At 48.4% G+C, this 26267-nt stretch overlaps 2 protein-coding genes across 5 annotated transcripts; both read left to right on the forward strand.

Annotated features, from left to right (window-relative positions):
- Positions 1 to 580: 580 nt before the first annotated feature.
- On the forward strand, positions 581 to 17062 carry FBXO38 (F-box protein 38). Of its 4 annotated transcripts, none has more exons than XM_078595247.1 (20): positions 581 to 1465; positions 1980 to 2052; positions 3190 to 3306; positions 4165 to 4298; positions 4916 to 5079; positions 5655 to 5820; positions 6505 to 6642; positions 7431 to 7568; positions 7702 to 7795; positions 8352 to 8482; positions 8953 to 9123; positions 9413 to 9555; positions 9915 to 10359; positions 10941 to 11008; positions 11131 to 11233; positions 12102 to 12271; positions 12695 to 12840; positions 13318 to 13406; positions 13687 to 13785; positions 15015 to 17062. In XM_078595247.1, the coding sequence occupies exons 3-20, from the start codon at positions 3191 to 3193 to the stop codon at positions 15116 to 15118; spliced, it is 2619 nt and encodes an 872-aa protein (XP_078451373.1). In that variant the 5' UTR covers positions 581 to 1465; positions 1980 to 2052; position 3190; the 3' UTR covers positions 15119 to 17062. The 4 variants fall into 4 exon arrangements, with proteins under 4 accessions (XP_078451373.1, XP_078451374.1, XP_078451371.1 ...); XM_078595248.1 differs by having other exon boundaries at positions 581 to 1415; XM_078595245.1 differs by lacking the exon at positions 1980 to 2052 and having other exon boundaries at positions 581 to 1415.
- A 961-nt stretch (positions 17063 to 18023) lies between these two features.
- Positions 18024 to 24366, forward strand: DENR (density regulated re-initiation and release factor). The gene is made up of 8 exons (XM_078595249.1): positions 18024 to 18272; positions 19909 to 20098; positions 21129 to 21148; positions 21291 to 21375; positions 21878 to 22006; positions 22108 to 22224; positions 22964 to 23103; positions 23897 to 24366. Exons 2-8 carry the CDS (start codon positions 20032 to 20034, stop codon positions 23939 to 23941), a joined length of 603 nt encoding a protein of 200 aa, XP_078451375.1. The 5' UTR covers positions 18024 to 18272; positions 19909 to 20031; the 3' UTR covers positions 23942 to 24366.
- Positions 24367 to 26267: the final 1901 nt, after the last annotated feature.

Genomic DNA, 26267 nt, shown 5'->3' on the forward strand with positions numbered 1-26267 from the left:
GTGCAAGTGCTTTGCTCACATCACTTGCTCGCAGCAGCTGGGCTTACACTAAGAGGGAGGATAGATAGAGAGACCATATACAATGTTGTGTCGATTATTGAGGGTGTTTTGGATACTCCTTGCACGCTGGCGATGTGCGTCTTGAGTGTAAAGGGGGAGTTGGCAGTGCCCGACGCTTTATCTCCCAACACACGCGACCAAACTGATTGGCTGAGAAACTTGCACCGTGGCGATTCAAATTCACCACCGTGAGAGCAACTCGAAGCGGAGATATTCGGATTGTAAGTTCCAGCTTGCTAACCCGTTAAGCACATGCGCGTTTGTGTGTCTATGTGCGTAATTCAATTGAAGTTTATGTCAGTCCTGTTGTCAATCCACCGGTGGATATGGGCCTCCCCACGCTGTGCTATGTTGACCATACTTCACCACGTTGGTGGTGGGACATAGACGCTGGGGTATAGCTGCAGTACAACAATTGATTTAGGCTGCAATTGCCCTCTGCTGAAAACGTAGGATGATATTTTTTTATTGTGTCGGTCTATAACATGGGGTTATGGCAACTATTGTAAGGTTGATCCAATATATATGTTATGTCACGAAAACTTCAAATCTAGATCATGTTTCTGATCTTACGATCCCAAGGTGATGCGCGGAGCAACGTTGCATGTTTACTGGGATGTCACAGCAGAAAACCCAATACGTTCACTGGATAGTACGCGTTCGTAAAAAAAACGAAATACTACGAAGCACAAACGCGTGGCTGGAAATCGTGAACAGACCCATGCGTATGCATGGCTCTTCTTGCTTGTTATTTCGAGGCACGTATCGATTCGTTCACTACGATTCCCGTCGACGCGATTCCAAGTCGCAATTCAAGAAACGCGTAGTTTTGTCTCGTTTATATTTATTGTTATTAAATACATTCCCACATCAACCCAAATTGTTCATCGACACATCATTAGCGAGTACTTATGCGTATCATTTGCATAGAGTTGGGCGTAAAATCGTGAATCAGCGATTCGGTTAACCACGATTCCACGCGTCTATTCCATGTGATGCGCGAATACCGAACAAGATTCGATCCTAACAATCGATTCTATTTTTGCCATCACGGTACATGCTAAAAAAATCCACGGTAGCTTCACGTGTTTCACAGAATAGTAAACTTACCGATGGCGCGGAGCTTATATTAATCGGCAGTAATCCATCATTACTCTGCGTATCTAGTAAATCGAGGGTAAGAGGAATCGATTTGATTGTTCGGAATCGGTACGAATTGATGACTCGGTGTCGCTCTCTGCGATCAGCTGTTGTAGTGGAGAGCGTGGAAGGGTGACAGCGTGAGACATCAATTTCATTTTAATCTAAAGTAAAAAACGAATCACAATTATGGATTACAACAACAGCACGTTCTTGTGAGTGTATAAAATTAGTGTTTTAGCAGCCATAAGTCTGCACGCGAGACGTAAGTAATTCAAGCTGCCAGTGTATAACCCTTTCGTATTAAAGGTGGTCTGCTGTGATATAAAACATTGCTTCCCTTAGAAATGTCTACACTTCAATTGTGTTGCTGGTTACTTTTAAAACATTGTTTTAAATCTCAAGTGCTATACGAAGCCGCTTTAATACCGTACTAAAGGGGACAGTATTTCATCGTGGTTGTGTATGTATATATGCACAAGCTGGTCTGTCATACATTGACGATTGGAGAAGCTGTGATACTGACTTGGTATCATTGGCAAAGAGAAGCCGAACCGGTCCTGGAACTCACAATTATCACCGACCGGTGTGGTGAAGTATGGTCAAAAAGCCTCTGGCGGAGAGGAAAGGCCTTCATATCTAGCAGTGGCTTGACAAAGGGCTTGTAGATTATTAGATAACTCAAATATGAATTAGCATATCATCCCCGGAAGCTATCGTATGTAGCCGCCGTACTAATTACTACCGTCTGTATATTTGTTATGTATTTGCTGCTGTAGACTCGGAAGGATCGGGCCTTGAGGGTGGCCGAGCTCGAGTGCAGGGAGCACGGCTGGGAATCCAGGCAAGAGGGTAGGCTCCAGCCGATCCCGTGGCTTTTGCCAGGCCTCGCACTATACCCCATGCACATTTTTAAACAAAATCTAACGCGTGCGAGGATATGGAGCGACGACTTCGGTTCGTGTCCAGGTGCTGGGTGGATTATTGCGTCCGAGGGATCGTTAGAGGAGGCCTTCATCCAGCAGTGGATTAACAGATATTATAGGGGTTGTACATCTACAGCACAGGCGTGGCAGTTGTGTCCACGAATACTGCACATTGCAACAGATAATCCGGAGTTATTAGTACACGTGAAGCCCTTTTGTCAATCCGCTGCTTGAAGACTTCCCCGCGTCTTGTGGCTTGTTTGACCATACTTCACGATGGTTGTTGGTGCGGGCTTGTGGTGCAATAGTCGTGGTCGGGAATCGAACTCGTAGGTGGCCAGGTTCACCACTCCGATTTATTCGATGTGAAGGTATTTTTAAACTGTGTGAAGTGACTATTTTACAGTTGAAACGCGGTTAAGTTGTCGTGTGCTGCGCCGCTATACCATGAGCTTGATTGTCTTCCTGTTTCTGCATAGTGGCCGCTTCCCCGGCAGGCATTAACATGAATTCCTGTAAACCAACGATGAGTAGCAGTACAGTGATTACTCATTCACCTATTTTGGGAAGTGATGAGATCGTGATTAATGTTGCGGGCAATGTGTAGATTGGCACCCCCCCCACCCACCACCTCCTCAGAAACCGGGGTCCCTGTACAGAAATGTTATTTTATTTCCCATTCGCATTGCAAGCGCGGCATGCCATTTTGCCATGAGATGAACACATTCCCATTTGTAACTCTCACAAAAAGCAGCGTAACATCACCCCATGTCTCTCAGAGAATGTCCCCCGGAAGATGACATCTCAGAACTGCTTCCGAGCGCCCTTCGTTTGTTTGTTTTTGTGCCTGGAATTCTTGGTGATCGGACCGAGGTCATCAATTCGCTACACTTGAGAAACCCGGTTTAGTCACAGTGTGTCTGCCTGGATTTGAACCCATGGTATCAGCGGTATCAGCTCAGTGCTCTCTGGTCACCTCGTTTAGTTTCAATTCATTTTTTAAGTTTAGCGTCGTAGATTCTTGTGCGTGTCTGGAGTATAACGTTGCAAATGTATGCCGCAGGATGGTCACTGGTAAGAAGCGGCATGGCCTTGCCGCAGCAGCGGCCACGACGCAGACGACGGATCCCCTCGACCTGTTGGCTCTTCTCTCACACGAGATCTTGTGCAAGATATTTGCGTGAGGAACTCGCCTACTGCGACTCCCACCATCACGAGCAGCACCACTGTCATTGATTATCACCGCGGTTACCATAAACATCATTGTAGAATGCAAAGTGCATCATCAGCAGTGGTCATCGGAGTCGCTGTCACTGCATCTTAAATAATGTATCCTGCTGTGTATAAAACTGTTTATCCATGGCACACCATGCCAAGGGGAGTAGAGTCAAGGGAGTAATGAATGAAATAAGGTAAAGAAAACGGATGCGGGGTGGAATATCCACAAGAAGGACAAAGAGAGCACCCTTAAAGATGCGGAGAAAGTAGGAGGAGGGCTGGGCAGGAAGGGGGTGGTAGAAGGAATGACCAGGCCAATTTTTGTACGACAGAGGGAAGGGAAGAAAGGGAGAGAAAAGGAACGAGTTCGCAGTAATGAGCTGCACAGAGCAGCATCTATTTTCACAGGGGTCAGGAAGAGGGGGGGGCATTCGGTGTGGCGTGAGGCACGTGGTTTACTGGAGGCTTGGGCTGATTTAGATATATAGATAAGCGCAAATTTAATTTAAATAAAAAATATTCACATTTGAATATGTTTGTGTATGTAAGTGGGAAGTCAACAGTTGTTGCCCTATGGATTCACTAATTCCTTGTGTAGGATTGGAATTTCTCCCACATGCTGTTTTAAGCAGGAAAGTATTTTGACCGTGTGGCACCACGAAACTCGCAGCCTACGTTTAGACGCACACATTGTATCAGTTGGGACTTTCACCGTTAGCACTGTGATGATGTGCCGTGTGATGTGGTGAGCTGGAAGGCGTGTGACAAAGCGGTGGGGGCGTGGGGCAGGCCGGTTTGACGCGGTGTGCTTGGGTTGCAGGCATCTCTCCCTGCGCGAGGTGGTCTCCATGCAGACGCTGTGCCGCAAGCTGAGGGATGCCGCCACTCTCTTCCTGCGCGTCACGCCGTCATTGGACCTGTGCGGGGGCCGGTGGTGGACATACATGCCTGCTGGTGATTTGTGCCCGTTCGCTCGGCAACTCCCGGTCGGTGTGCGTCGTGTATGGGTCAAGCCAAGTGCTTAATAAGCTCAACTGAGGGCACCATGGTGGCGAGATGTTAACTACCTCGCCTGTTATACAGGAGGTCGTGCTTTCGATCTTGACCCTGACGCCTGCTGTATATTTGGAGTTTTCATTTTATTCCGACAGTTGCGTGGATTTTTCTCCATGTAAAACTGTCAGAAAGAAATTGTTTTTTCAATCAAGAATAATAAGTTGGAGTTTACCTAACCCTGTTTTTATATTATAGTATTTCACGTTAAATATACCGCACGTGACTTTACCGAAATAACCAAAGAGTATGGATTCCTGCAGTCACGAAAGCTTCAAATCAAGATACATCAATATTTTTTCACTATTTATGAACAATTTTACCTTCATAATAAGAACATTTCTCTGACATGCAAAGGCCATCATAAAGGTGCAGTGGTGGTAAATGCTCTTTTGCACTGCCCCCTTAGGCGCAGTGCTTGTGATTGGCATGATGTTGAGTTTTGGAAAATTCCTAGATGCCATCAGCAGCAGTTAGATGACCTGCTTCTCTCATCTGGTGTGTGTGTGTTTTCTCAGGATTGACAGATGGCCCTCTGTTGTCCCTTATGTCTCACACGCCGGCATTGGTGTGGTGTTACGGCCTGCACCCCTACAGTGTGAATCCACGTCGGACGCGTGTGGGGGATACTCTCAGCATACCCGGGATAACGCAGGCTCTGCAGGCCTGCCCTCGCCTTGCTGTGAGTGCGATACATGGTTTCTATCTCCAGTTTGCATGCAATCTTTCAAGATCCTCCGCGGACGAGGCCCCTTGCCTGCCACATCCCCTCCCATCTCACTCACCTTCCCTCCCATCTCACTCACCTTCCCTCCACGCACTCTCTGCTCCAGCGAATGAGGCTTTTTGTCGAAGACCACAGTTGATCCTCGCTCAGTGGGAGGTCACTCATTCTCCCCTTCTGCCCCAAAAGTCTGAAACTCCCTTCCATCAATAGTCGATGCTGTCGACGGCCTTTATCCTCTGCTTGTGACTGAGCGTATTAAGAAAATATGACCGCGATTTTTGTATGGTGTCTTTAGATCCGGTCATATTTAGGCGCTGTATAAATCCAGATTGTATCATAACGTAACACCGCAATGTGTAGTGTGGTAGGGTTACGATGTGTTATGTATAGCTGTCGGGTGGCCTCCAGAGGCATGGTTTGCTTTGCACGGTGTCAAATTCATTATGCTCTTTGTGATGTGCAGTGCTTTTTTGTTGTTGGTATGCTGCTATTGTGACATCATCGCTGTGGTGTGATGCACGTGTGCTCAGGGCGTGGAGACCTCGCACCTCCAGGTTGCCGAGGCAATCTGGAAGTATCTGCCGCATGTGGAGATTTTGGGAAAATTTCGGAACCGGAATGGAGGTTTTCCAATTCCAAGAGAAAACACGCTGTGCGTGCCAAGTGGCGCCAGGGTTCAAGCACTGCATCTCGTGGGTATGAAAATGACACCTTGATTTACTGAACGTAATCTCTAACTGAAAACCACCTCAACCTGCATCTTCCATCTTCATGTTAATGATTAGTTATACTAAATGTTATGCTAATAAAATATATCTCAATAATAGAGGTTTTTGGGTTAGATCGTGTAAATATAAATGGGTCGTTAAACCCGCCACCACCCGGCACAGCTAATTAGTAAGGTTTGTGACGTAAACAGAACATGCCAATTCATTACTAGTACAGCACACCGGTGTGTTGGAGAGTAAACCCACAACATTTACAATTCGAGTACAACGTTTCACCAGTAATTACAACGAGTAATCAGGCGACAGCCAGAGTTGTACGGCTGTACTGTACCCGTAATTTATTGGCATGTTTTGTTCACGTGACAAACCTTACTAATTAGCTGTATCGGGTGGTGGTGGGTTTAACGACACATTTTCGCGATCTAACCCAAAAAAAGCCTACTACATGCTAAACCAATGGAATATCTGTTTACATGCAAAACTATCTCAGTGTTACGGCACACGCACCTCTGATAAATGTTAACGTTATTAACTGCATTTTAATTCGACTCACAAATCCATTCCCTATGAACCATACATTTTAAATCTACCCCTTGTGTAATTCATCAAAATCCTAATCGATCACCGTATGTGTATGTGTGTGTACGTGTAGGAGTATCCATACCAGAGCTGCCTTCAATTCCCTCTCTGGTCTCCCTGCACCTCAAGTGGGTTCGCTTCACTAACCAGCAGCCCTTCATAAACTTCCACTGCCCCAACCTCACTTCCTTCACGATGAGCAACTGCGCAGGTGCACGTCTGCATTCGCATGTCCACAGAAGCACTCTCACACCTCTGTCTAACCCAGTGTGACTTAACAACGATAGCCCGCGTGTTTGTGACGACGTAACATCTCTGCGAGCCTATGACCAAATTGCCCGGAACGCGGCCGTTCTTCTTAAATATGAGAAGCAGCAAAAGTTCAAGTGAAGATGGTTAAGCACAATGCATTTATTAGCCGGGCGGTGGTGGCTATGCATGTGGCCTGTGATCCAGCACTTTGGAGGCAGAGAGGGTTGGTGGATTCCACAAATGCTGTGAAAGTCCCTTCCCATGGGCGTTGAGGTGCCATACCCTGGCTCGCCAGGACAAGGCAGTAACAGTGAATGGACTAATCGCCATCTGTTTTCATCTGTATGGGGATAGAGTGTTGCCCCTCGCACGTGTGGGGTTTCTCCAGATGCTCTGGTTTCCTCCTACATGTTTAAAGACTCATCATTTATTGGCTAAAAAGATCTTAAAATAACCCAATCCAGGACCCTCCTGAAAAAGAGTTCTAGGACTCAGTGTGGCTCTTTTGAATACATATTTTTGTACAATCGAAATTATATAATTATAAATCTCCTATACTACACAGTTGAATCTGTGATAAATTATATTACACGTTTACTCTTACGTCTTGTAGTTTTGGCGTGGTTTTGGCCACCCCCCCCCCTCTTGTGCCGTGCCAGCCTTTATAGGTGCTCGGGGGGGGATCTTTGTGTTTGTTTGGGGTCTGAAGCACACATACAGCGTTCGTGTGTCCGCCTGACGGTGCAGGCCCCACCAGCTCCCCGCGCTACGTCGCGCTGGTAACGGCCCTCGCCGCCGCTCGCCGCCTCACTCACTTGGAGCTGGTCCGCGTGCCGTTTCCCGGCGGGATTTTCCAGCACAACGTGGAGGACAACATCCGTTCAGGTGCGTCTGTCGGTGCGTGACGTATTCGCGCATCCGTCAGTGCCTCACGTGTTCGCGCGTCGTGGCTCGCTTGCCGGCCGCCGTGCGGTGTTGTGCCCGGCGTGCAGCGCGCTGTGGTGTGTGTTCTTGCCAGGCGCGTTCCGTGCATTGGAGTGCATCGTGTTTGGAGCCTGCAAGTACGCCCTGGAGATTGACCTGGGGTACCTGGCCATCGCCTCTGCACAGAGGTTTGTAGCTATGGAAACGAAACGAGATCTCGGTACGAACGGCCCTTGTGTGTGTTCTTCCTCGAATGCTGTCACCGTTGTGTTCAGTCGGGCGTTTTACTTGGATGTCGTAATCACCCTGCATATTTATCCCGATTGGGTTATCGGCGTCGCATCGCGGGATGGAGTATCCCTTAAATCTCACAGAGCAATTCTTCATTTTAGAACGACCCATGTAGGTGGATATCACAGAGATACTCTCCCAAGTGAGCTCTGGTCCACAGGAGGAGGCAGTTTTTCCCCACCTGAGCTGCCATTGAAAGTGTAAATTGTCACATCGTGGCCAGTCAAACCCATATTTCTTTTATTTTCAGAGCTGGAACTTATCCACATTAAGTGTAGAACGAAATATAATTTGATGTTGGTCTCGACAGTTGATCACTTGGTTTAATCACAGGCGGCCACCTGCATTTGAACCCAGGATCTCGGCTTTGCCAGTGCAGTGCTTTGACCTCTGAGCCGCTGCTGCGCTTTGCGGAATTGTCCTGTTCACCTCCTTGCCCCTCCGTCTCTGCAGCCTGGAAGAGGTGCGGATGCAGCCGTACTTGAGCAAGGACTGTGTGTTCACCGCCCTGAAGATGGCCGCGATGTCCTTCCCGCAGATGGAGGAGCTCCACTTGGGCCACACAGATGACTTCCATATGCAGAGTGAGCCCTCGATTTCATCATCGTTGTATATTTTATTATCATAGTCTTCAGTGGCATTGCCCTTTCTATTGTGTGTTGTTACAGTAGCCGCCGTGATTTATTTGCAGAATTAATTAAAGCACGCAGTCCGACCGTATGTTACACTTGAAAGCGCACCATAAAGTCGTTCCTAAGGCCAGGCTGTTGTGTTTCGGTATCACAACTCAGAAATATCGCATTTTGTAAATGATCCCCAATGAAAATTTATGGAAGGCAATTATGATATCTTAAAGTAAGACACACCCAACAAACCAAAATATCAGTTATCTTTCAAGAACACACATTGGCTCTGCATCCCGGATTGTCAAACGTCCGTTTGAAGACTTGTTAACCCTAGCTCATCCATTATTGAACCCATAACCGGTAAGAGTCATCGATGACTAAAATAATCGCGTAGCATCAGCCGTCGTCGTACTACGGTGTGTTGACAGCGTGGTATACTCCCGACGAGCTGGTGGAACTGGGATTGGCTGACGTGTCCGAGTCTCCGTGCACCCTCACCGACCTGGGGGTGAACATGGCCGGAGAGGTGTTTCCCACCCTCAAGCACCTGAGCCTCTACAACTGCCCCCACCTCCATTTGCCGCAGAGCTGGGTGACAAGTGAGTGAGCGCGTCCCCCCCCCCCGACCGTGACGTACTCAGGCGGCAACCGCACGACACTGTACTCAAGGCTCGCCGACGCGTCTTATAGGGGCGCAGAGTGGCGCGGTAGGGTAACACCTGGTTATAAACACAGTTTTACCCGCGGTATGAATGTACGTACGTACATGTGAATAATCCTGATTGGCTGCGGCGTTTCGTTCGACAGCAGAATTATTCACTGCGGTGACCATGGAACCGTCCTCCTTCCTCCATTCGCTGCCCCCCCCCACCCCCGCCCCATCCCCAGATTTGGCTCCTTGGCGCAACTTGACGGAGCTGACGCTGACCAAGTGCCACGCAGTGCGATTGGCCTCACTCGCTGGCCTCGTGGAGCGTCTGAGCAATCTCATGTACCTCACCCTCCAGGACATGTTCAGAGAGCTACCCAGGGTGAGAAGAGGAATAACCCCCACACACTGCATCTCCAAACCCTCCCGTCAGCCGGGCGTGACCTTGCACGTTTGTGTGAGTGTGCGCGGCCAGAGGTCAGAGCACCGAGCTGACCCCGCTGAGCTCCTGGCTTCCAATATGGGCAGCTGCCTTGTGGATTAACCCAGGTTCTGAAGTGATGTGACGTCGATAGCACGACTGGGATACCACCGAGGGGGAAACTTACCCAGACAGAGGTCTCGCACGCCGCACGGTGCAGCGGCATGCTCGTGGCCCTCGTGCACCGCTCGCGTGCTGCGCAGTCTCGCTGGCCGCTGTGTGTGAACTCGCGCCCCCGTGATCTGTCGCTCTCTCGCCAGGGCTGCGCTCGCGTCAACCTGAGCGCGGGCACAGGCATCGACCTGCTCGCCAACAACAACAACCACCACGACAATCGCGTGCCCGCTGAGCAACCGCCGCCACCGCCGCCGCACCAGCTGCCCAACTTTGCGGGAGCGGAGCACGTGAGGAACGTGGCGGCCGCCGCCGCCGCTGCCGCCCCTCCCCCTCGTAACGGCAGGGACGACGACGGTGGCGGCGTTGGCGGCGGTGGCGGGGACGCCGCTGACGATGACGCGGCGCCGCCGGCGGCAGGGGTGGCCGCGGCGCGCGGCGCCAACGACAACGATGACGCCCTCTTCGCTTGGAACATGGAGGTGGCCGTAGCGGCGGGGCAAGCCGACAACGCGCCGGCGCCGCCGCCTGCTGGCAGGAGGCACATGGTCACCAGGAGGATGGCACAGCAGTCCGGCCGTTTGTTCGCGGGTAAGCTGCACGGCCGGGCGTGGGCAGGGATTTTGGGAATATATTTCTGGTTCTTAAGAGGATTTCAAATTCCATGCATGGTCAGTTGTTGGAGGTTACAGGCCTTTCACTGACCAGGGAGGTGAAGTATGGTCAAATAACTCCCCACCATGACCTACATGGCAGGGGGAGACCCTTATCTGCGTGTGTGTTCGTGCATGTGCCGTGCAACTTGTTGGCGCACTGCGCTACAAATCCGGTAACCCATGTTCAATTCCCACTCGTGGCCAACCAACATCAGTGACGAATATGCTAACCGGTTCTGGGCTTCTCCTAGGTAGACTCAGCCTCAATTGAGTACCAATTGATGCGGTCTGTGAACATCGGCATTTGGGAAACAAAGGTGGCTGCTCGTGGTACTAGCACACCCCCCACACCCCTCTCATAGGTGTAACATGCCGGCCTTCAATAGGTGCTCGCTAACAGCACTTACCCCAACAGTCTGTTAAAGGCTGTATGTGGGTGGGGGGGGGGGGATCATCTTTGTTTTTTTGTTTGTTTTTGCAGTTATTTAGGGTAATTTAATTTTGCACCCTGCGTAGGTGCCTCGGGGAGAGGGCGAGATGGGCGGGGTCTTGGTAGGAGCGCAGTCACGCCGGACTGCTCACAGGTGAGGTGTTTGCCTGCGTGCATGTGCATTGCATGAAATCGGTCTCTGTGGGTGTGCATAGGGGAAACGTGGAGACTCTTTTTAACAACTCGCTGTTGAACTCGTTTTGCGAGTGCGTTCAGGTGCTGAAGCTGCGATCCTCTTCCCTGCTTGGGGTCACACTGTTGGCCTGCGGGCTGTCCGACCTGAGCTTTGTCAGCTGCCCTCGCCTGCAGTTCGTGCAAGGTACAGGAATTTCACTGCTCCGTGCCGCTACACACTCCTTGGCGCCTCATGCCAAGCAACCCTCTTTTCTCTCTCTCTCTGGGGGCGCTGCAGTGGCGAGATGTTAACTACCTCGCCTGGTAGTTAGGAGGTCGTGGGTTTTTTCTCGACCCTGATGCCTGTATATTTGGAGTTCTCCGGGCCCTCCAGTTTTTCGCTCCACATTTAGAAACATGCGTTTAGAGTATTTGGCTGCTCTAAATTTCCAGGTCGCTTCTGAAAAAGAGCTCTATAGCTCAGTGCACCTTACCTGGTAAAACAAAAAGTTTAGTTTAATTCACCTTCCCCCCCCCCCGACTCCGCCATTCATGTGTCATGATTCAAGGTCATGCTTGGATTTAAAAATCGATTCTGTTTTTGGTTTTGTGTGTACTGTCTCATTTGTCGGCACGCAATGCTGCATCAATTAATTCAGTGAATTTGATTCGTGCGTCATCATACATGCATTGAATCATGCGCATGATAAAAAATTTAAACATTTATGCAAACATTGTCATTTAGTTGCATTCAAAGCTTACGCAGCATAAGCATACAAACATTTTGAATTAGAGACATTGCAAACGAGACGGTTAAAACAAGAGAAAAATGTATACATTCTTTCATCGGATCGTGACCCCGAATCATGTCACTGGGTGCGGGTGGGTGAACGGGGTTAGAGTATAAATCGTTGCATGCCTGCTCGTCGTCCGTCTCGTTCATTCCGTTACCATAGACATAACGTCCGCATGCAAATTTAAACACAATGCGTTTGTCGCGAGCGTAAAAAATGTACGATAATCTATTAATGGTTGTACACTTTGCGCGCGTGCCCCTTTGCATGCGCGTGCAGCGTCGCGGTGCCCCGTGCTGTGCCGCGTGTCGCTGGGAGCCGCGAGCGAGAGCACGTCGCGCCTCGTCGTGTCCCGCTGCCGCCACATGTCTCCCGTTGACCTGATGGTCACAGCGCTGCGGCTCCCTGCCACCGCCGATCGCTACCTGTGCTTCACCATCCTGACTCACGTGAGTGCCTCTGTCGCGGGTGCCGTGCCAATGGCCTCTTGAACAGCACCTTGCCTCGCAGACGGTCTGTGTAGGCCACACCGGAGGGATCTTGTCTCTGTGCGTGCGTTTGCTTCATGGCCATGGTGGCTTCTAGTATATTTGAAGCTGTCCTAGGCCTACTAGGCAGACTTGGTTTTAATGAACTATACGATGTGGTAAATAGTGTAAGCATTCCGCACCTCCGATTAACATGGTTAGCTATGTACGGGTGCAAAAGAAGTTCAGCATACATACACCGAGGATGCAACGGCAACGAGGCAGTCGTGACCACACCATGCCACCACTCATGTGCCGTGCCATATTTAACAGGTGCTCACCAACGGTGCTCGTCTCTGCCGCAGCCTAGATGCTAAATGGATGGGCGTGTCTAATCCAAAACAGGTGCCCCTGATCGAAATCGAGAAGGAGGCGTTTGCGTGCAAGCGTGCCTCCTACCTGGTCGTGCTGCACACGTTCAGCGACATTCCTGACGTGCGCACAAATACATTTGTGTGCGAGCGCATGGAGGCCCTGGCCAAGGCGCACAGGTAAGGGAGGGGGGACGCACACGGGAGCTCACTTCCTGTCGCAAACGCCCAGCGACATGCGCGTAAAGCTGTCTGCACCACAGAAAGATAAGCTAAGGCTCGCTAGAAATGCAGGTGCCCGGGTGGGCACTGGTTGGCATTCAATGAAAGCCGTCAGTCCCCGTCTTCTGCGTGTAGGATTTTTTCTTTTTTACAAATGCAGTCTTTGTTTTTGGCTAGATACACGGTGATTTAGCGGTTCATAATACACAAGGGCTTTTTGTAAACTCTTTGTCAGCGCCTGTTCTTGGCATCTGATGAATGCCCTTGGCTGTGCTCTCAGGGAATACAAAGAATGTGTTATTTTTACCTTGCTCAAGGAAAAAAATGTAGGCATCCACCATGTTCTTCGTACAAACTGAAATACTGTTTTCAGGTGACCCGTTCACACAACCCCCCCCTCCCATCTCCCCCCCGCCAATGCTCGCTCACACTCAGGGAGCTGCTGCAGTCGCAGGGTTGGTCGAAACCTGCAAATGCGAAACCTCTGCTGAATTGTCCAAAGAGTGGAAAACGCATCTTCCAAGGTGACCGAGCACCCGCCGTTGCACCGCGCCAGCAACGTCACACGTCCGGTGATGTTGTGCGGACCATCGTGCACGTGTGTGACCTTTGCGTGAACACATGAACGTGTGTGCGAGTTGGGTGTGCGAAACAAAAAGTGATGACCCCCCGATCAACAAACGTGATAATTTTTCTCCCATTGCTAGTTCTGACATTGACACTTCTGACTCGTGTAAAGAACTGCCCGCACGACGTGTGGCTTTCACAAGTGTGATCTGCGCTCATTCTGCTCGTGGTCCGCAGGCAAATTGGAGGGCGTAAACTACCGGCTAGCGACCGACTTTCCCTGGCTACAATTTGTGAAGTTGGAAGATGTCAACCCTAGCTGTGCCATCCCAGAAGGTGACTTACGCACGCATGCACATACATGTGTGTGTGCTCACACGTTGACACCCCCATACCAAGCCTCCGTGAATTTACCTTGCACTTTGGTGCACGTGTTGGGAGAATGGGTGTGCCGGTTATCTCAATCGGTCGACCCTAAACACTTGGGTTTGCTCCATGACCTGCTAGCGAACTTGATACATTTCACATGGCTGGAAAGTGTACGTAGCCTGGTGTGAGAGCTGTGATGGCGTCACCTTCACTTCGTGGCGACTGGCGGCCGTTGCTGCTGTTGGCATAGTGGTTGGTGTACAGCGCTACGATCCCTGCCAGCTGAGTTAAATTCCCGGGCACAGATAACATCAGTGGCAAATTGTATTTGAACCCTAGCCTGGACCTCACCCAAGTCGACTTAGCATAAGTGTATATCTGTTGCGGTGTGCAATAATTGCGTTATAGAATACAAAGGAGGGTTTGTTAGATACTATAACGTGCATCTGTTCGGGCATGGTGCTGGTCACATCGCTGTGCCGGCCTTATAAATAAATCAACTGAAACTATACAATTTTTTTTTTTTTATATATATACAGCTCTTGTTTATAAGCGACCTGGCCTCAAATGATAGCCTAACGACGTGGCTTACCATATGGAAATGTATAGCAGCCAAATATTCTAAACACATGTTGAGTATCTTCTTGGTTCTTTCGGTAAAGTCACGTAGAAGGGAAGTAATAAAATAATAAAAATAAAACATAATAAAACATAATAAAACAATTCTTACGACGTTTCGGCTACAACGCAAGCAGCCGTCTTCAGGTGAAGACCAGGTCTGTCGGGGAGACAGCGTCTGAATGAAACACCACCACGCTTGGAGCGTATATATATACAAGAAGATGAATCCCTGCAGTCACGAAAGCTTTAAATCGAAACGTAAATGCGTCGTTAAACCCGCCACGGCTGCTTGCGTTGTAGCCGAAACGTCGTGAGAATTGTTTTATTATGTTTTATTTTTATTATTTTATTACTTCCCTTCTACGTGACTTTACCGAAAGAACCAAGAAGATGAATCCCTGCAGTCACGAAAGCTTTAAATCGAAACATGTTGAGTATTAATGTGGTGGGAAAAACCAGAGGACAATAATTGTGCACGAATAGCACTTTCCCCAGCAGGCACCTCCTATTAGCACGGTTGGCTACGCACGGTGCATGGTTATACGGGGGAATCTTTGTTTTTGTGCTTGTGGCAGGCGTGCGTGAGAAAGTGCTGGGCAAGCTTCTGGGCCGGATGCACTTCCCCAAACACGTGGTGGTGGCTGTCCTGCAGCACGGAGTCCCGGCCGAAGATGACTGACGTCCTCAGAGGGATGCGCGCTCATCAATGACGCTTGGGTTGATGCGGATAAAGCGCCCGCAACCAAAATGATGAGATATTTATTTTAAAAATGCAATGTTTGTAACTTAAATGTATAAAAAAACACGTACCTTGGCTTGCATAACGTTTTCAATTTTGTGGTTTCCAATTTATTGCTCGGAAATATACACAGCCCCCTATACATTTCCTCTTTTTTTTATTTAAACCAAAAATGTAACAAGAAAATCTGACATTTGCTGTTCATGCATTTTTTGCGTGAATTTTTTTTTCTATACTTGTGTTTTACATTCTGCATACTGTACATATTACAATATAGCATTTATATAGTCTTGTTTGTCATGGGTTGAACCAACAATTGCGTGAAAATGTCCATGCACTAAAATAATGGCGTATCAACACGTTAAATTTTGCTTGGAATCGTATAAAATTGCACGCATCTCTATCGGTACGTGCAGGTGTGCTTGTGTAGATAGTGTGGTTGTACATCAGATTTGTATTTGTGAGATTCTGCATACGTGTACATATGCGTACATATGTTTATGTATGCATGTGTATTTGTGCAACTACGTATGTATATGCATGTACATATGCGTGCGAATGTGTGTACATACCGACACGTTCGCATACACGTGCATACGTCAAACGAGACCGGTATGCGAAGCGGGGGAAGAGGGCAGGCATACATTCTCACATTTGCGTGCGCACGCAGAAATACAACGGAGTCTAAATACAATCGCGTCTCGACATCGTAGGGACCACTGCAAAAGGAAGGTTACGATAAATGTTGCATGAAAAGTTGCATTTGAAAACACCGCGTAAAAGACGAGAGACGGACGGTCGTAGCAGGGAAGAGGAAAGCTTTGACCGAGAACTTTAACGGGCGAGGATTCCGCACTACAGATGACTGGGGGAGGTAATTTCAGGTGTCTTTGGAGCAGAGACGGGCTTCTGTTTGTTAAAAAGTGATGGCATTTTTTTATTTTTTTCCCCTCCCTGAATGACTGCTCTACTAAAACTAGCCAATTTTTGTAATTATTTCTTAAAATGTAATTTATATGCAATTTTTTTGGTGAAACAATATTTTTAAAGGACAAAAAGTAACTGCTGTTTTATTGCGCATCCCAGCCAAATCTCGCATCACTCTTATAACAAATGGCAGGTGATGGTTCAAAGGTCAGAGCACTGAGCTAGCACTGCTGTAGTCCATAGTTCAAATGCAACTTTCAGCTGTCCGTGCATAAAGCTGGGTTCTTAAATGTGATTCGGTGGTATCAGCCCAGCTAACCAATAACAAAAACAAACCCCAATTAATTTTAGTTTTGTACTTAATTGATTTGGGAAAACTCTGACTCTGAGAAGTATTAGTCTTGGTTTGAGTGTCATGCGATGGACTTTATTTCACTGTAGCACGGTGGGTGTGAATGTGGTGTGTGGATTCGAGGCTGTGGCAAATTCTTATAAAAATTAATGAAACTGAGAAAAGTGAAAAACAGGTTTCAAGTTTATTTTGTGTAACCAGAAGAGGCCGGGACGAGTCTCATTTGCAAGTGACCTGGGTCACCACGTGACACGTTTTATGAAATTGGCTGCGTTTTACATATTTCCCTCCAAATTTGAAACTGCAGTGGTAAAACCCAGCAGAACATGCAATGTTGGGCCAACGTTGGCCTGTGGTTGGAGCCGTCGAATCAATGTTGGCAACAAACATTACATGTTTACTGGGAAGCCAGTATTTTAAACATGGCTTTAAATATTTTTTGGTATTAAAAAAAATACTCGTCTTACATTTTTTTCTCCCCCCCCCTCCCCATTATGCAATACAACTAGCATTTAACCATGAAATTTCCAAAAGTTGGCTTTTATTGCATATTGATGCAATGCCCACAATAATTTTCTTAAAAAAAATAAAGTACGCATTGTGTATGGATTTGTGAGTGTCCCTATGTTGCGTGTGGACCTTCCTAATACAGAACCTCGCTCAACGCGGATTTATCGAAAGCGTGTTTCGGCTCAAACACGGTTTACTAATTTGATTTGTATTCCGGAGCACGGGGTGATGTTTTGGCTGTACGTTGTTTGACGCTGCGATGATTCTCATCTCCGCGTCTAAAAATTTTGCCCTGATAGTGCTGCATCCGAAGGTGTGAATGAATCGACTGTGATAATGATTTATTTACCATGTCTGTGTGTGTGTGTTTTTGCGTGACAATGTAACACGTGCAACAACACAACGCAATTGCTACATGCATCTAGCCGCCCAGTCGGTGACATGAGTCATGGGCATGCGTCGGGTTGAGAATTCGGAGTTCGGGGCGAGCTTCGAGCTGGGAATGCAGAGTCAGGGGCCACTGGCGGGTTTGGAATGCAGGGTTCGGGGCGAGCGTCGGGTTGGGAATGCAGAGTCCGGGGAGAGCGTCGGGTTCAGAATTCAGAGTCCGGGGCGAGCGTCTGGTTGGGAATGCAGAGTCCGGGGCGAGTGTCGGGTTGGGAATGCAGAGTCCGGGGAGAGTGTCGGGTTGAGAATTCAGAGTTTGGGGCGAGTGTCGGGTTGAGAATTCAGAGTTTGGGGCGAGTGTCGGGTTGAGAATTCAGAGTTTGGGGCGAGTGTCGGGTTGAGAATTCAGAGTTAGGGGCCAGCGTCGGGTTAAGAATGCAGAGTCCGGGGCGAGCGTCGGGTTGGGAATTCAGAGTCCGGGGCGAGTGTCGGGTTGAGAATGCAGAGTTAGGGGCCAACGTCGGGTTGAGAATTCAGACTCTTACTACTAATATTATTATCATCATCGGGTTGTGTTTGCGCGTTCCTCCTTAGAAAAAATAAAATGTAAAAAAAAGTTTCGTGGGGCCACCCTTTCCGTACAGGCACCACGCGCGCCGCGGCCACCACAACGCCGTGGGCGGGGTCCTCGCGGCGAGGGCGACGGGGAGGGGTCATAGGTCAGCGTGACGCGTGCGGACGGAGCGCCGTGCCGACTTTTGCTTGAATTTGGTGCGCTCGAAGCGGCGAGCGAAGCAATAATCGCGAGGTTCACAGCGTGGCACAAACGATCGGAGGCGGTCAATAAACATCTTGAGCCCGGGGTCCACTTCAAGGGGAGGCTTTCAGCTACTTGGAATCGACGGCGATTTGGTAAAGGTGAGGGCAACGCGTGGTGGTGGTGGTGGACGAGGAGGAGGAGGCCTCAAACTCGGCGGCGTTTCGTTTACCACCACGAACGACTTAAGAGAGATGAACCACAGTACGAAATAAACATTTGCACGGTGGTTGTGAAGAGGGTCGTCATTTAACGGGGACGTCGCCGCAAGATTGAATGGGTGGGGAGGCTCGGAGCGGGCCTCAGACGAGAGCCGCGCTGCTCACGTGGGCGCGGGGTCTCGTTCCGACCACACGGGCTCCTACCACACTCGCTCTCTCCCTCATATACACACACACGCGCACGCGTCATGTACAAGGACCATTGCCCGAAACGTCCGTTCTATATTTATGTTCATGTACACTTATTGACGGAGCGTTTTGAGTTTTTTTTTCCTTCCCGTGATGATTTGTGTGTTTTTGCCACCACCGTCACCGCGATAGGTTACGTAGTGGGTTGATTGCAGTGAATTAAATCGCCCACGCCAGCGAGCGATTCAATTAATTGGTGTTTTTGTTGTCAAGAAGCTCGTGGGTCTGGGGGTGTCTCTTTACGGGTGTGGTTTGGTTCGCATTGCAAGGCCGCACGTAATCCACGACCTCTGTGCAGTTTTAATTTAGAATTGCATCTGCAGTGGTATTTATTTAAATCGCAGTGTTCGTATTCAGTATTAGTAATCGTTAAGGTTTTTTGTTGTTTCTCGTATCCACGACAGTGATGAGATTTGTTTGTATTTAACGCAGGTGAGAGTGGGTGCCTGAATGGCGTGGCATTTGTTTTATTTTTGTCTCGCTATGGATGTAACGCAGTCTCCATCGCGGCTGGCCGTTATCGTCCATCATCGCTGTGCTGTAATAAAGTAAAATGACATTCTGTATTAAAGCTTTGCCGTCTGCTGCAAGGTGGGCATTAACGACGGCGACGTCATCGTCATCATACGAATGCGTCCGTGCATTATGCGCCACCGGTGTGGAACAACTGTTTGCTCATGTCTCGGTTGAAAAACTCTACATTAAAAAAAACGCCGTCTCAACCGGTTAACGTTAAGTGGCGTTGTACAGTACTACATATTGTCCTTCAGATGTACTGACCTCGGTCATAAGAAAGTGGAATTCCCCCCCCCCCCCAATCCTGTCCTTGCAACAAATCACCCTCCACTCTGCTGTCTACATTGTGGGGATTTAATAATCGATTCATGTTCCTATAAGTGCTGGCAGTCTCGGCTGTCCTGTCTGATTTTGACGGTCTGCGCTACTACTGTCTAGGTTGTATGTGTAGTACAGTATTATATTTAATCCTCTAAAACTCAGTGTGGCTCATTCCAAACAGTACCACCATTGTTCAATCGAAAACTAATTTATTCGTGCAATTAAGATTACGTGCTTGTATCTCGAGCGTGTGAATCAATTTCCATCGATACACCACGAATTGTTCTGTTGACTGCTGGATAAATGTCCACCCAAGCCGTCACCATCTCTCACGGCATCGTGATGCATCCAGTCCATGTCCATCTTAACCACCTTCGCGCGATACGATGCCATTGATCCATCCTTTTGGCTGCTGCTCCGTCAAAGTCTCGACCGCCGGAACTCGCCGTTCCATTTCCTTCGGATTTTAAATGTCACATTTACTCACCAGGGGGCGCCCACTTTGAGCTCGGCTCACAAATCGCGCCGACCCCAGACCACCGCGCCTCGCCCCAACGCTGGGGCAGGAGCAGAGAGTCGAGACCAAGCGTGCGTCTCGCATTCCCAGCCGAAGATGTCCGGAACCACAGAACCCGCCAAGGCCAATGTCTCCTACCCCATGAAGGTCCTCTACTGCGGAGGTACGTGGACCCAGGGCTACGGTGCAGTAGCGTAGTGTGATAAAAAATGTAAACATCGGCCATTTGTGTTTTAGTTTCTATTCTCCCAACTGTAGTCTTGTGCTTCTCCACGTTTATTTCCACGTTTTGGATTTTCTGGGGCAGAGCGGTGGCGCAGTGGTTTGTGTACTGCGCTATGAGCCCAGTGACCTGACTTGGATTCCCAACCACGGTTTAGGTCAGAGGCGAGTGGAATCTGAACCGACAAGTCGTACCGGTTGACCAGCGTCGTAAAACGTGGTCATGGCATGAGGGAAGCCTTCATTCAGCATTGAATTAGCAAAAGGCGGACAGTTTTATTTATTCGGGGTGGTGCCATTGGCCGGCAGTAGTGGGTTCACCGCTTTGTTGCACAGAGTCACGTTTCGATTCTGACAGGCCGCCCTGGCTAATGCTGCTGGTATATTGACTGTGAAATAGCCGTCCTCAGCTTCAGAGTGAATGTTAAAGATCCCCTGATGTCATTAAAAAAAAGTAGGCCATTGTGTGCCGGCATCAAAATTTGCCAAATTTTAACGACTCTAATATTACTTAACTGGGAAGAACAGCAATTGTCACCTCGACTGCGTAAACTTTGCATGACCCTCCTGAGTCTTGAGACTCTGTGAGGTCTTTTTTCTGGGTAAACAAGCTTAATGAAAATAATTTATCTTTTTCACATTTGCCAATCGATAGATGTGTTGCAGTGCGCTTTTACATCTGGGCGGGAGAGATTGTTGAACTGTGAAACTAGAAGTGTGGAGCGTGCAGTTTATAGGAACTGGCTTTTTGGAAACCCACATGGCTTCAACTCATACGCACGTATGTTGAACTCATTTCGTATTGTACGTAGCCAACCGTGCTACTCGGAGGTGCGCAGGCTGCAATTTTAAGTACACTCTTGTATTTTATTCATAAAAGTAAAGTGGTAATAGTAACAGTTGATGTTTGGGTGTGATGTGATCACCTTTTCTCTTGCTCTAATCACATTTTGAATTTGTTCTCTTCGCAGAATGTTCCTTACCAATCGAGGTAAGCATTTATTCGCTTTTCATTTTGTTGTAAATGTCACTGTAAACGTGTTGAACGCACTCGATAATTGGTTGGATTTTTTGTAAAATACTGTGAAAAGTAATGCCATAGCATAATTGTGTTGTCCCGTTTCGATTTGCAGTACTGCGAATACATGCCACAATATGCCAAATGTAAGCAGTGGTGGGAGAGAAATTTTCCAGATGAGTTTGCAAAGCTCAACCTGGGTGAGTTTCACACGGAGCTTTAATATCCAGTGGCACCACCAACATATCCCATGAGTGTCACTTTCAAACAAAACATGCTGCACGCTCGTCACATTTACAACATGATTGCACCTTACATGTTTCTGATCTCTCTTCATCATCAGCCATGATCAATCCACTGCTAGATGAATGCCCTCCACAAGCCGCCGCCATTTCTCACAATCATTTTATAATCCACCAAGCAACCTGCACACAAGCTGATTTTGATGTCGTTATTTTTGAGCGTCGTACAATACCCGTGTGTTCCGAATAAGTATCCATTCCATTGTTTACACATTCGTCAAAAGCAGCGTGCACCACCTGTAGTAAACACTTTCACTGCAATTTCTAAGTCCACCTGGATGAGTTGACCGATGCCACTTGCCAAATGAAATGAAAAGCTGTTGGAAGAGATGATGCCACGTCGCCTATGCTACGGAGGTAACGGTGTCTTTCTGCACACGGGTGTTGTGGCGATCGGTAGGGTCCACTCCAATGACATATGAAGGTGGAAGTCGAGGAGGAGGAGGAGGAGGCGAAGGTGGGGAAGTGGGCGGAGGAGAGACACAGGAGGGTGTCATCGAGGAGGACGAGAAAAAGAGGCAAAAACGAGGTTCGTGTTGATTGTACGAAATGCGGACTTCAAAATGTAACGTTGACACTGAATACTCTTCCCCAAAATGTGCTGCAAAATGACCATTTGGGTTTCAACAGGTGGCAAAGGGCAGATTAAGCAGAAAAAGAAGACCGTCCCACAGAAAATAACAATTGCAAAAATCCCGCGCGCCAAAAAGAAGTACGTCACAAGAGTGTGCGGCCTTGCAACGTTCGGTGAGTGCCCACGTGCTTGTGTGTCACTACAGCAGCCTCTTGAAATTGTTTTTACGACTTTTATGCATTCCCGCTGCACTTTTGCTGCAACATTCGCAGCAATGTTCTGCTTTTAAGTGTCTCTTAAAAGCCCCACCTCTTCGCTTGACCTTCGAGTGACAGTGAGCTTGGTTTTGCACCTTGGTCACGCGTCATTTGTGTCCGTGAAATATTGTGCACGTTATAAATTGCGTTGTAAATATTGTAACTCACAAGAATAAATATAGTGTCATTCAGGAAAGCGTGACTGAGTGTCAAAGTATTTTTTTTCAGAAGTGTTCAGCATTGGGGTGTTTGGCCGATTCCTTTTCAAAGTCACGGTTTAATGAATAATATTGCGTGGCCAACCGTTAACTTAGCAGGCATTATAGGACCTCCTTTGCCAGTACCAAAATATAAGAATAAGTTTTTCCACTTTTTTCTGGAAACAAAACTGAAACCTTTTTACAAGGCATCATGTCTGCATTAACCACAAAACTTGTGGTCGGAATGCAAACAAAAAACACACTGATAATATATGCATTGTCCTTGAAGCTGATTGGTCCACACCAGAGACAGCTTTCTTTTGGGCCTCGTCTCAAACGGTACTAGACCAGAGGACGCCAATAGGCATTGCCTGAGCTGTGTGATTTCTAGTATCGTATGAAGCTTCTGGGCGTGGTGCGGTTTCCTCACTTGGCGTGCGCCGTGGTGTCGACAGACATCGAGCTTAAGGAGGCGCAGAAGCTGTTTGCGCAACGCTTCTCGTGCGGCGCGTCCGTGACGGCCGAGGATGAGATCACCATCCAGGGCGACGTCACCGACAGCATCATGGACGTCATTCAAGAAAAGTGGTCCGAGGTGCGTCTCGTAACGCAGCGGTAGGGAAGAGGGGAAACCGTTCCCTTGCCGAAAGCCAGGCAGGACTGTGGGAACGCCTTTTGGCGGGGCGGGGTGGGGGGGGCTACAACATTGTCAGGCACATACTCTTTGGTTCTTTCGGTAAAGTCACATAAGTATAAAATAAAATAAATCACGACGTTTTGGGCACAACACAAGCGTCCGGTGATGACGGACGCTTTTGTTGCGCCTGAAATGTCGTGATTTATTTTCTACCTACGTGACTTTACCGAAAGAACCAAAGAGTATGGATTCCTGCAGTCACGAAAGCTTCAAATCAAGATTGCCAGGCACCTGCGTGGTTGTCCAATAATGACGCGTGTAAGAATGCATGTCAACTGGGCATTAAACAAGGTGACCAGGAGTGACTGGTTGCGCTGGCATCAGAAAGTGTGTTGTTGGCAGGTGGGGGAGTTATTCCCTCCCGAGTACTCGTTTAATGCAGCTAAGAAGGCAGTGAGTGTGGGGAGGCCTTCATCAGCAAGTGGATAGAACATGGCTGCTGCGGATGATGATAGTAATGAGTGCCTTTTTATATTTGTCTTTTTACAAAAGAGAGAGAAAATGACGGTTGTCATTTTTTGGTAAGTCTTCAATTTGTAACTTGCGAGGCGTGTTACGACCTTTAAGTAATGTTTCAACGGGGAAGCTTGGTAAGCATAGATAATAGGCGGGGACCGTGGTACGTTGCGAGTACAGGGACCTGAGAAACATTTTGCTTAATCGAACGGTCGCCCTTTGTCTCTATCTGCAGGTGGACGATGACAGCATAGAAGACCTGGGAGAGGTGAAGCGGTAACAGCGTTGGCATCCAGACCCGGACTAACCCCCTCCTTACATCGTAACCAACAAGAAATAAGACTGTACCCGTGCCCACACTACTGTCGAGGAGCGCGTAGCAGAGACCGCGTGGGTATGCACGGAACACACGGGGCCGTACGTAAATTAGACGCAAAAGGTGTGTAAACCCGCATCGTTGTCAACGTGACTTTAGAGTTCAGTTTTCTGGAAATCTGTAACTATTGTCGAGCGACAAATAAAAATAAAGTAATAATGACACATCTGCTACGAGATGGGTTTCCTTTTCTGTGTTTGAAAAAAAAAAGCACCCCAAACTTTGAATTATGTTGCCAATTTTATTTGACTTTGCATGTTTGTTTATTTTGCAAAAGTCCGTTTATGCTTTGGAATTGTGCAAAACAATAAATGACTTTCTCAACACGGGGTTTGATGTCGGCATAGTATTTTTACATAATTAGCACGTTGCATCATTTTCATTGTACCTTTTATCATCGGTAAATATATATTATGTCCAAGTGAGAGCCTATTACGAGACCAGGGCTGAATTTTATCCAAGTCTAAGCCAGTCGCCCAGGTAATAATTCTATATTTAAGGATACCGCACCCAGTCCAGAGCTGCAGTCAATACACCTCAAGTGATGGGGGAGCTTCCTCACAGCAACACAGGCACTTAACACACCTGAGACCACGTGCGAGGAGATGCGGCGTGAGCGACTTGGACACCTTGGTGCTGACATCTGCATGGGCATCGAGGAGAGTGAACACCTCTCCACGGGGGCAATCCGCAGGCTTGGACCACATGGAAAAAACTCTGAACAGACTTTGCACCCAAATCGGCAGATCAAGATCCAACCTGGCCACATGGCACTACTCCACAAAATCAGAGATGTGACAAGAGGCAGACCATGCAGACGACATCTCTTGTTCTGTCCACTGCTCGAGGAAGCCCCCCCTGCACTTTGCAAAGACATTTGACTTTGACGGACAGACGAAAAGAACACGGTGATCTTCTCACTATGGTTGTGGCTACTGGTCACGTGCCTCCTCTACCAGTGCCCCACACAATATATATTTTATTTAGATCACGTAAAAAATGGTACCTTTGACTAAATACTACAGTTATAAAGGGTGACAATTATCTGTAAATCCCAAATCTTAAAATTTCACTGACACATGCCTCTACAGATCGCAAGGCACAAATAGCCAAGACCGCACGCAATAACTCAGCAGTGAGACCTTGTAAAGAAAAGTGAAGATAATCGGCGCAGCCGATGTCTCGGACGTGTCACATTGAGACACTGGAATTACGACACCCAATGTAGATTTCCTCTGCGTCGTGCCACCCTATCCAGTGCCCACGGGAGAGCGAAACCCGGCACAAAGGTGACCTGAGCCATGAATTTTTTAAAGGCGACCGCAGCCACGCAATCTAGCGATAGCCTTCCACCTTATCACTAATGCAGGAGGCTGGCTATAATGTGTCGCTCGTTACACGACTGGGAATCTGGGATCGGGATGTCATACAACAAGGAACGGCGCCGGCGCAGTAAACACGTCTCCCGCCCGCATGCGCGGAGGGTCCGGGCACCTTGGGGGACGACGCTCGGCTCCTCGCTGCCCGTTCGATGCTGTGCTCGGTGCTACTCTCTTCCCACGCAGAGGAGTTGCACTCAGATGGCCACCACTGCCTGGAGGTGAGGGGAGAGTGGTCGTCCTCGCTTTGGCTTCGTGCACGCACGGGCAACCGAGGTGTGAGGTTGGCAGGGCAATTCGTGTGGTTTTGGCTGCGCAGTCAGCTCGTATAAGTTCGACTCTCGAGGAGGGTGGTGCGTGAGGTGTTGACCGTTCGAGATGTCGCGCCTGTTTGCGAAGAGGTGGTTAAAGTGGTGATGTCAAGAGTGGAAAATAAAGTCACGGCTAATTTAGACTAGGTGGTCCCCTAGTGCAACGCGTTCTGCTGCAAGTCGCAAACATTAAAAAAGGTGAGCTGATTCAAATAAAAATGTTCGTTTCTTTTTTGTGTGCCATTTTTTAAAAACTCTTTTTAAAAAAAGCAATGTTTACCACAGTGAGGCCACTCCAATTTACAAAATCCTCAGCTCTTGACTCACGGGCCAGCTGAGGTTTACACAAAGAAAAAAAACACCACCACCGCATACCTGTCCGCTGCTAATTTGGCAAATTGCAGACAAGGTGGGGGGGGGGGGAGTTTCTCAATTGGAGCCAACACACCTCTCGCCCATTGTGCCCCGCGCCCGCCGATGAGATCAACAGCGGAGCTGTCACGTCGGAACGTGACGCGCTGCAGGTCAAACAATGCGAAA

Source organism: Lampetra planeri, chromosome 6, assembly GCF_965212315.1.
Source record: "Lampetra planeri chromosome 6, kcLamPlan1.2.h2, whole genome shotgun sequence".
In the NCBI taxonomy this organism is placed as follows: Eukaryota; Metazoa; Chordata; class Hyperoartia; order Petromyzontiformes; family Petromyzontidae; genus Lampetra; species Lampetra planeri.